We start from the raw sequence: 11,359 nt of genomic DNA, 5'->3' as shown, positions 1-11,359 counted from the left end.
AAAATTACATTAATTTTTAAAGGTAATGAACATTATTTGACATAGGCGTCGGAACCGGGGGGCTGGGGGGGGGGGGGGGCTTAGCCCCCCCATCCACCACTTTTATTGCAAATGAAGACCTAACCATTAGGCACAAAGCATCATAGAGAGTTTAGCCCCCCCCCCCCCACTTTTTATCGCCCGAAATGTAGTTGCTCGTAAATTAACCTTGAAAGATTGAAAAAGTTAGAAAATAGGCCTACCCCCCCCCCCCAACGGATTAGGGATTTCATGATTTATGATTGGGGGGGGGGGGGGTTTGGTAGGTAAATTTACGTTTTGGAAGTATTGGTATATACCAAGATAAGAAAATATCAATGGAAAACAAGGAAAAGTTTTGAGAAATTCTTTTAGAGAAAAAATATCATTACAGGTTAAAATTTATTTGTGGAATATGCCATCACAGTAAAGGAAATATATCACAGTAAAGGAAATATATATGGGTGGATATACAATATTACATTAAGAGGTCTCGATAGTCCTCGCTATTTTAAGACCATATTGGTCTCCTTAAGAAGAAGAGCAAAAAAACAAATTAAAAAGATAGAATGTGATTTTTGCCTTATCAAATAATGGTTTATAGCTTAAAAAATCATGTCTCTAAAATTGAAAGTAGATCTAATGGTTAGTATGGCTGACCATCCAGCCTCCTTAACATTGCTATAATTTATGGCACAAACAATGTGGCACAAACAATGTGTCACAAACCCATTACCTCATACCATAAGTCTTGAAATAAATCATTTGGAATGGTTACATTATCTACCATTATAAAAAGAACAGTTGTGTGCTTATGTAAACTTAATTTTACAATTGTTAGGATGAAGAAGTCAATGAGAAAAGCAGAGAACCCAGCAACGGAGAAGCGACAAGCAAGGAGGAAGACAAGAGGGAAGTCAACAGAGGCGTAGAGGAAAATGAAGTACTGAAAGCCGGCCTCTTTTAGTGTGCATTTTGTGTAGTAAAGACAGAAAGACTCTCTCTCTCTCTCTCTCTCTCTCTCTCTCTCTCTCTCTCTCTCATGCTTTTAATGTCGGCCAAGCGTGAGAGAGCGACCAAATTTTGCAAGCGGCTATAAACAAAAATATGTCTGTCTAGTAGAAAAATTTAAACAGTTGCTGCCTTGAATTTTGCAACAAGCGTTATAAATTCAATCCCCATTTCTTTAATGCGCGGAAAATAGTTCATGGAAATTCATGCGCATATTGAATGTGTCCAAAATGCATAGTATTGTTTTTAAAACACGTAATCAATAAGAAAACTAAAAAAGATAGACAAATCTTTTGAAATTAAAACAAAAGCAAAAAAAACCAACACTTTTGACAAAACGTGGCTCTTTGTTTAACTATTCGGTATAGCGGAAGCTTTTACTTTGAGCTGTTCGGTTTTTTGTTTACTTTTGAAGTTGTGCTATTTATAGTAACATTGGCGATTTGCCTGCCTACAGCCAGGACTCTGCTTTCAGCAGAGCCTGGCTAATAAAAATCATTGCAAGGAGGCAGTGATTGAGGAAGGTAAGAAGGCAAATGGCATCCTAAACGACGCGATAAAGAGCAAAAAGACAATATGTTTGACCTATTCAAACTTTATGGTCCATGTCTTGATTAACAAATTTAAATTGTAAGTACGTGTACATGTATAGTGGTTCTCTTGATCCTATATTTCATATTAATATGCCATAGGAGATGATCATGAACTCTCATCAGGAGATGATAGATACGTCACCTGTGTAGAAGTTCTAAGCGGCGATGAGAGCAAAGCAGGTAGGCTTTCATTAACATAAGTTTGCTCTTCAATTTACATAGAGTTTTCAATAATAAAAACATAATTGAAAAAAAAAAAACTTATTTACTATTATGTATATTTAGCAAAAGACAATGAAATCACTAGGGAGGAAAGTGCTAGCTGCACAGGAAGTTATGAGCTTGGTGAAACAAGCAATGGAGGATGTGGAACCAGCGATGAAAAGGGCAGTGAGGACGGGACACAACTAAAGGAAATGCCCGGGAAAAGTATTCTGATGGTAAAACTAAAGACCGAAAAGAAGAATGTGCAAAGCGCTATACTCGAAGTACGTCCTGAAACTATTGGCGTGGTCGCAAGGAACAAGAGCGTAACCCTTAATGTCAGAGAGAAGGTAAGAATTGAGCAGCCATTATGATGAAAAAAGACTAGTCATAAACTGTAATTACTTCTTAGTAGTAAATTATTTAGCAAAAATTCTTATTGTGAGTCTAAACTAGTACATAGCTTATATTTTATTTGCTTTCAACTAATTCATGATATCCAACAAACCATACATGTACTCCATTGTCATATCATTATGATATTTTGATACAGCAAAATATTGAATTCTGATTCAAAATTGTATGCAAAATTTTGAACCCAGCTGCAATACTTGAATCCCTGTAAAATATTGAGTCCGGAGTTTTAAATATTATGGCTGCGAACTAATGAACTACACGTGATTTTAGTTTATTTTTTTTTTAAAGGGGGTGGGGGCAAAATATTCAAATCAATTTTATTTTATGACAAATTAAGGGCTTTCTAATGACAACAGGAAGAGTTTAAAATAAACACACATGGTACGCAAATAACCCACATACACAAGATGGAAAGAGTTGTATGGATATAAACATTAGCATACATATATTTTATAAATTAACAACCACTTAGTATGATTCCCTTTATTTCTTACGGAGATTGATTTCAGTTCATCCCTCTTTATAGAATAATAAACATTTGCATACATTTAAATGTATTAAATATATTAACAACCATTAAGTATAATCGATTCCATCTATTTCTTCCGGAAATTGATTTTAGTTTATTGCTCGGTATAGGAATTGACAGGTTTATCGATTCGTCGAAACCTTCAGCGAATCACGGTCTGTACGAAATAATCAAATTCCCATAACATACGATTTGGCTGTTTCTTTTATCTATTACGTACTAATGAACATTCGCAACAATTTAGTTGATTTTACTTACTTTTTACGATCAGTTTATTAATTTTTAAAAAGAAAGATGTAAACTTAAAACGGACAGGTAGCATACTTTTTTGAAAGGGAGGGTGGGGGGTACACATCCAATAAATCTTGACAAAGGAAAACAAAGGAAATTTACATTTTTCAGAAATCGTAAAAATCCTTATCCCTGGGAGGAGGGGTTGTGCAGAGCGTAGTTGTACCTGTATATATAACTTCAATTTCCAGTTTTACTGTCAATATCTTTCTTTCGCTTCAAATTTTTACATGCTCACCAAAAAGTCGGAAGGGGCGGGGGCAACTTCATGTTAGTTCACCATATTATAGTCAATTCAAGAAAAATGTTTGCTGCGAGAAAAAGTGAGGCATGCCCCCCCCCCCTCCCCGCCCCCGCCTCAATCCTCCCTGATGATACGTGCCAGTAAAACTTTTAATCTTTTCTTCCACGACAAATGAAAATCAGAGAATATTTGTTTGATATTTCACGACCATAATACATTGAACTTGTAACGAGATATATATATAAACCAAAATATTATGATATTAAACCGATACTACACATACACATATTTTTATACGTTTTTAGTCAAAATCTTTAAATGGCTTTTTCGCTTAATTCAACTGTCCTTAAACACATGTATACACTTGTCAAACTATGAAAAGGACTCAAAGAAAAAAGAGCAAGATGATGCCCCCCCCCCCCCCAATCCTGCATGGAGGTTAAGTTTGAAAATAAAAGAGGAGACAGAAATCACCTCTCCTGGGAGAAGGCTGTTGGAGAATGTAGAGGTCGGCCTTCAAGAAGACGTAAGTATCGATAACAGCAATCATTTATTTTAACTGCCTTAACAAAATGTTTAAATCAATTAAATTCTTTCCATAATTCAGTTGACTGTTTTTTTTTTCTTTATAGAAATTCACACCAAAACGAGGCGACCAGCACATGTCACATTTCCGACACCAGCAGACTGTGGGACAGAAAGCAGTATGTTGACTTTCGGTTTTCATTAAAAATACTCTCTGTTTTAACACTTTTGTATAAATTGGATTACCGCGGAGTTTAAGGTGGCTGGATGGTCAACAAGTTACCCATCAGATCTACCTCTAATTCCAAGCTGTGGTTTGTTTAGGCAAACTTATATTTGGAGAAAGAAAAAATCTATATATTTTACCTTTTAAATTTGGACATTTTCAACATTTTTTCATATACACTACGTCCAACGCAGTTGATCATAGTGTAGATCTTCTTAAAAGGAGGTCAATACTATATATAAATGGCCACAACTAGCAAACTCTCTTAATACTCCAAACGTTATCTTTAGGTAACTCTCAACATTTAACTTGTGTATCCATGAATTCTTCTGAAATTATAAGTCAACATTTTAACATCTTAATCCACTGATACCCATGCACAAATGCTAATAAAACCACAATGGTGATTAATAAAGAAATGAAATATTGGCTGAATGAAATATGGAATGGTAAATTTCTGGAAAAAAAATTAACAAATCGCTTTCACCAAAAATTCTTTTAACAGGAGACCAAAGAGTGGCAACTGGATACGGATGATATCCGGTACGGGGTTCACAGAACCTACTCGGACCAACCCCCACCAAAAGAACCGGTATGTAAAAATTTTAAAGTAATGAAAAATTACTATAAAATTACTTTATGTTTTATGAGGTACTTAGCGGACAGGTGAAATGTATTGATATGATAAATCAATATATACAAATAGATATAGAATTATGTCCATCCAACCAAAGTTCCCAATATATTTATTGGATTAGACTTGGTCTTCGTACCACGTGACCAACCAGCTAATCCACTGATGCAAAGTGATACATGTATTATTATGTCCCTTTTCCACAAAGAGAAAAAAACTATGTAAAAAACCTCTCATATTTATAGATAAGATTAAAGAAATAGTCAGGAACACCTGACTCCAGCTGTTAATTACGTATGGTGCACCATTATTGTGTTTGTATTTAGGGTTGCTGGACCATATGCAAGGTGTTGGGAATGGACCTGTGCTGTTGTTGCCTCTGCACGTCGCCCCCAGATCCATATTTTATAGAGGTATTTAATTTTACTTTGGTATGTATGCAACAGCCATCTTTATATTGATTTTAAAAAATCAGATGCAGGGTACTATTACTAGTTGCATTTCTTCTTTTTTTAGGAGGTAGAGGATGATAAAGAGGCAACTTGGCAAGAGGAAAGGAGTGAAAATGGACAAATCAAACCAGATGGCAAAGACTTGGAGGATTTCTCGTTCAATGATAACTTAGTAGAGACTAAGCCAAAACGTGTTGGGGTACATCATTACTTCGCTATATATTCAATTCTATTATTCAAATTACTATAATAGTTTCACATCAATTTAGTATTATGATTCTAGTAATACACAGCGCACAGTTGGGGAGTATGGTTTTTGAAATTTAGATTTAACGTTTTTTTTTCAGAGGATGAAGAGGATCAGGCGCTTTTTTAAACGTCTCTTCTGCTGCACATCAGGGTAAGAAAATGTTTCTTAGCAAAGAAATCTAAGTACAATCATGAGCTCTGATAAGCTCGATTCTTTATCATCATCACCATTGAAACTTTAATCTATAACCCCCTTCCCCCCCAAAAAGTGACTTGTTTGGATTGCTAAAGGGAGATACCTTAATCCCAATCAATTAACCCCAGGTTAAAGTCATAGTTATAAGATTGTAACTCCTTAAGTCCATGTTAACTCATATCCAGGCAACACAATGCCTGCATGGCCTGCAATGCTTATCGACATTGTATGTGTAAAGGTAGAGGTAGAATTTTATAATCTTGCTCGCGAAGAACATCGCCTCGCACGACTTCTACATATTACCCCCTGGCGAGACATGATCAATCCGTAGCACCGTCAACTCCATGGGGAGCATACAAGAAGAGCTGCCTAATTACGGCACAATTTTGTTTTTCATTCATATAGCCAGCTCGTCTGAGTCTCTGAAAAGCTAACCTGTCGGATCACTGTGTCCCAAGCCACTTGATTACATATGCTTGAGGGTCAACACACTTGTAACAGAATCAGAATTATAATATGCCAATTACTCTGGTTTCATTTATAATCGTGGGCATCCATTTTGCTGGATTCAATAAAAATCACGGTTTCAATGAGAAGTAAATTTATGGCCAATGGTCCTATCGATGCAAAATGTTAATAAAAATTGCACTACAATAAACATTTGGTTCTGTCGATCAACTTCATGACGAAATCGACCAACATTGATATTCAACGAATAATGATGAAACCACAGTACGGTACATTGTTCTGACGACTTGTTGGCAAACCAAAGTTTAAGTCTCCCCCCATAGGTTGTAGCATGTGTTGCTGTCCTGTCCTATCATTCGTACACGCCATCACGATATGTACCAGCAGAGTTGTAGAATAGCATCAGCCATATGAACCAATGACACTACTGTACCTGAATTGTCAATGCGTATTAGAATTTTCGTCCCAGCTCTTGCACTTTTGAAGGGATTGGGGAAAACAATATAGATTGAACTATGTCAATGTAAACCCCCTCCTGACCAACAAGGTATAGACAGCTTCAGCTGTGGTACCCTTTAACTAACACCGATTTGTGATAACCTTAATAGCATGTAACAGGAGCAACACTGCTGCCTGTCTTAGACAGAGGTACAGGGTCTGACTTGGCAGAATTTTAGCTAGAAAGCATTTTACCAAAGTTCACTAAGGCAGCAGTGGGCAGAGGCTGATCAATACTGCTTCTGGCGAGTACTTAAGTTCTATAATAGAGCAGGCATCCTGTAGCACATAGAATACATCTTCTTGTGATCATCTTGAGCAAACAAGTTACATTTCATTGTGCTCATCCAAAAAAAATATAGTTCCTCTATTTGTGCTCATCCCTGTGAAACATAGGATTCATATCATCCTAGAGCAAATAATTATGGTACATATCCCTGTGCTTATCTTGGTACACACAGGGTTCATTTCATTTTCCTCAGTCTGTAGCACTTAAGATACATTTCTTTGAGCATTCTGTGCTTACCCTGGTAATGTTCAGGACTTGTAGGAACTCCTATAGGACTTGACCAGCACGAAACGGTTTAGATCGAATCACCCTTGGATTTATTTTCCTTGTTCAGCAATGGCATTTGTCAGTTGGACAGGCCTTCTTTATCCAAAGTGGATTCTTTCAATGGAATTAATTGCGTTAGTTTTCCTGTTAGCACCAGATGTGAACCTTGTCCATTCGATGAGAATTGATAGATTTAATTCATTTCTAGTTTCTTAATTTATAATGCTTAATTAAGGCTTCACAAGCTTTGAGGTACATATTGGACTCCAGACAAATATTATCCTTATTAATATTGTTTTGGTAAGTTAAATATTTTAGTTGACAAGACAACGACAAAACAGGTACAAGTTCATGTTTTTTATGATTTCGTTTACGGTTTCTTTTGCCAAAATGACTATGGAAAAAATGCTCTACGTTAGATTATTTGAATAACAGTTGTTTATATGCTTTTTCAATTTTTTTAAATTTCAGATGCCGGGAGGATTAAAAACAATCATTATAAAATCAACGCTGCATGTGTGATATATGATATTACGTAAAAACAATAACTTTTTTTGATGAATTTCTTATGTTGATGAAAAATCGATGAATTCAATAGTAATTTATTTTATCATACTGGGGAAATTTGTTGAGAACAAAATTATACATCAAACTGAAATGGTGAATTCAGCTCCAAACAAAAAGCTTGAGATTGAGATGGAATGAAGATCAACATTAATTTTGAAGCAGCAATAGAAACCAACACTGAACAAGTGAACATTTGCAGATTAAAATTATTTGAATCAACAGATTCCCAGCTGGACTCCCTGTAAACAAATTTGTCTTCAAATGAAACAGTTTTTATTGAAACACTGTTAATTGAAATATACCACACATGCGCCTGGTTAAATATTGATTGAAAATTCAACTATTAATAAAAGCATTTAAGGATAAACTCAATGTCTTCAGTATCGCCTCTATTAAACCACCGATGTCATCAGTAAAGCCTCCAAACCTCCTCCAACTTCAAGAACAGAATTTTGTTATACTCTTTGTATGTAATGTCCTTTCAAGTGGATACAAGGGTGTTCGAATGTTGAATAATGGCTTAATTAACCCTTAATTATGAGAGCTCCCAACATATAAATGTTATGATACCAAGACCACTCCATGATGAGAGATCAGAAGAACTGGTTTTTACAAAACGATCTACTGAACAAAATTGCATGAAATCCAAAACTCTGGACTGGATGAAAATCCTAACAACTGCATTAGCTGTCACTATGATGTGTACTAAACACATGCATAAGTCACTTACATCCTAATGAATTCATCTCAGGAGACCTGATGTCTTTATGGTAAGAATTATATCCGACTGTAGCATTTAAGATTTTTTTTTTCAAGACTGATCATCTGCCAAAGGCATGCATTTTAACAGATAATTTTCAAAAAAAAAAATAGATGCGCATTATTTAATGAATAATGAAGTCGTAGTAATATATACCATCTTCTTTTCTTCCATGTTACTTTGTAACATCACGAAAATTTGATATTAGTGTATATAGACAAGTCATTAATGTATGTCTAAAAGTTTTGTCTCTCTATATTTTAAGCCTGGTACTGCTGATATATATATAATAAGGGCCTGAATCAAAAAATGTTCAACCTTTCAGCCAGCACCAATCAAGGCCTGGAACTAGTTTCTAAGACCATCCCAGAAAAGATCCTGCTCCACAACTTGAATTTGATGAATCTCTGACAAGCTGTAAGATAGAATGGACTCTATTTTTTAAGGAATTCAAATTTTATTTATTTTAATCTCTGAATGAAAATCAATGTACAATCCCATCTGATAGAGCTATTCAAAAAGGACCCTTTGACTGCTTTAAATTATTTTTTGTTGATTAATTACTAAATTACATGTAAATCGTTAACTAACAATAGTTATAAGTTTCTTATTTAGGCAACACCTTGACCGTATCTTGAGCAGGAGACAAAGCAAGTACATCAGGCTGGTTCAGTGGTCAAACACTGAATACAAAGAGATTACCATTACAATTATAGGGTGTTGGCTATTGATAGAAATAGGACGCGTGTTTATTAGTTTTTATCAATTTACATCTTTTAAAAAAATGAATTGTTTGAGTACATTGCATTGATATTGCCACTATTTTTCTCCAGGCACTCCACAGCATGCTGATGCAAACCATTTTTGTCCGGTTCTTGTGCTCATGCACATGATGAAATACCACTCAGATAATAAAGGTACTTGACGTCCATAATAATTCCCAAAGGCGCATAAAACTACCACCCAGTCGTAATTTGGAGGTGGCTCCCGTACTCAGAAAAACGCCACTGCCACAATTAGGGTCACTGTAATGGAATTGTTGACAAAGCTAAGGAAATGGAATAATTGATGATGAAATAAATTGTCAGTTGTGTGTGAATACTATTAAATACTTCAGTAGATATTTTTTCATAATTCTCTTACTTGAATATTTAACATGAATAACAGCAGAAGAATCCACTAGATGGAGTTATAGCACTAATTAGAGATGCTGAGGTACATGTATTCATCATTATTAAGATAACTTCATTCACTGATACACTCAAGATGTAAAGCAAATAAAATATACATTAATTTAAAACTAAGATAAACTTTAATACTATTTTCAATACAAGAAGTGCTGAAAACACTTCATATCTATACCATAATGTTAAGGGGTTATCATTATCGAAACAATTTGATTCACTGTTACGTAATTAATAAAGCAAATAAAAATTGCATATCGTAAAATGAACAGAAATTGGATACTATTTCAATGATAGGAATGCAGGAAACATGTTAAATTAATATAATTTATACTTCTTTTTTATTGTTTGCTGCAGTGTCTGGGGGTCAGTCAGTTAAGATCAACATTGATGGGCGCCAAACAGAGATCTGTGAGAGTGGGGACTACACCAAATGAAGCAAAACAACTGTAGCGTGTTCAGGCCTTACCGTTTATCTTATACCAATCTTTGTCAGCAAATTGCTCATACATTAGAATTTCAGAACATTATTCTTTCGAAAGTGATTAGAAAATGACACTGGTTATCAAATGGAATCATTTTCTTAACTATAAATCCGTGATACGTTTTTGTACATTTTCACCAGTTCAATAATAAAGTTTGAAAAGAGATATTACATTATAGTTATCTTTTTTATGACTACTTAAAATGCGTTCATACACTGTGGTACATGCACTATATACATAATAATATATACATAAAAAATAATTTGAACAAGAAAATACATGGAATTAAAACAATATACTGTGGTTCGTTGAAATTCCTAACCCTCAGTAAAACTCATTGCAAGAAAAAGTTAAGTAACTACATGGAAATTTGGCCTCGCATTCCAGATATTGTATGTCATTGTCTGTTTGATTTTATGACTGATACAAAAACCGAAAATCCATGGAAGTTTTTGTTTACAAATGATGAGATCAATCACAGTGTGATAAATTTTAAATCCTCTGAAATATGAGTGTAAAATGTTATCACCTATCTAGATTCATGTCTTAAGGTATTGTAAAAAAAAGTCTGATGATCGCGAGATTTGTCAACTTTATAACTCATTTGTCCGCCGTTGTTGCATTGTTGTCGTAAACTGTTCACTGGTTCTCTCCAGAGCCAATGAGCCAATTTCAACCAGCTTTGGCATAAAGCATCGTTTTGGAATTTCACATTCATACATTTTAACATTAAGGGGTGTGTGTGGCTGTATTGTACATTTTTGAGACATTGATGTTTTAATTACTACTAGTGGAATCGGTTAAAATTATTAATACAAACATTTTTTTCTCTACAATGCTCAACAAATTATGTCACTTCTTTATATTTAACATTATTGTTTTAAAGTTTGAAAACGTTGGCCTGTAAAATCCCAAATTACGTTATGAATGAGTGTGGCAATGATTAAAAAAAAGATTACGTTACTAACAACTTCTTTGCTTCTAAAAGGCATTACAAAATCTTGATCGTTTATATAGTTATTAGCAATAGACTTTTCAAGTCTATTGGCCCCTGATTAGAGGGACCATGCAACCCCTTTTTGTTGATTTCATATGAAAGATCTTTCATTTTTTAAAACTTTAAATATATATAGTTTTACAAAGTATCAATTAACAGAAATATACAGATCAAAACGCGTGACAATTTTAATTTAAAATTCGTGCGTAGCTACATGGTGCAAAACTTATAGTTTCTGAGTTTATAACTGCACAA

At 34.6% G+C, this 11,359-nt stretch overlaps 1 protein-coding gene across 1 annotated transcript; it reads left to right on the top strand.

Moving 5' to 3' along the window:
• Positions 1 to 633: 633 nt before the first annotated feature.
• LOC128160743 (uncharacterized) lies at positions 634 to 10,059 on the top strand. Its single transcript, XM_052824085.1, has 14 exons — positions 634 to 663; positions 860 to 961; positions 1,508 to 1,553; positions 1,722 to 1,802; positions 1,908 to 2,176; positions 3,690 to 3,833; positions 3,940 to 4,011; positions 4,564 to 4,650; positions 5,019 to 5,105; positions 5,209 to 5,343; positions 5,492 to 5,544; positions 5,775 to 5,827; positions 9,272 to 9,355; positions 9,980 to 10,059. Exons 1-14 carry the CDS (start codon positions 634 to 636, stop codon positions 10,057 to 10,059), a joined length of 1,323 nt encoding a protein of 440 aa, XP_052680045.1.
• Positions 10,060 to 11,359: the final 1,300 nt, after the last annotated feature.

Source organism: Crassostrea angulata, chromosome 8 (assembly GCF_025612915.1).
Source record: "Crassostrea angulata isolate pt1a10 chromosome 8, ASM2561291v2, whole genome shotgun sequence".
Classification (NCBI taxonomy): domain Eukaryota; kingdom Metazoa; phylum Mollusca; class Bivalvia; order Ostreida; family Ostreidae; genus Magallana; species Magallana angulata.
The sequence above is the reverse complement of the archived record's forward strand: the minus strand, read 5'-3'. Positions and strand labels throughout refer to the sequence as shown.

What these genes read in the sequence shown, in the direction of transcription:
- LOC128160743 (XM_052824085.1), top strand. Translation starts at nt 634, where the DNA reads ATGTCTCTAAAATTGAAAGTAGATCTAATG. An exon ending in AACCCCCACCAAAAGAACCG is followed by an intron (nt 4,651 to 5,018) that starts GTATGTAAAAAT and finishes GTTTGTATTTAG; the next exon opens with GGTTGCTGGACCATATGCAA. An exon ending in CAGATCCATATTTTATAGAG is followed by an intron (nt 5,106 to 5,208) that starts GTATTTAATTTT and finishes TTCTTTTTTTAG; the next exon opens with GAGGTAGAGGATGATAAAGA.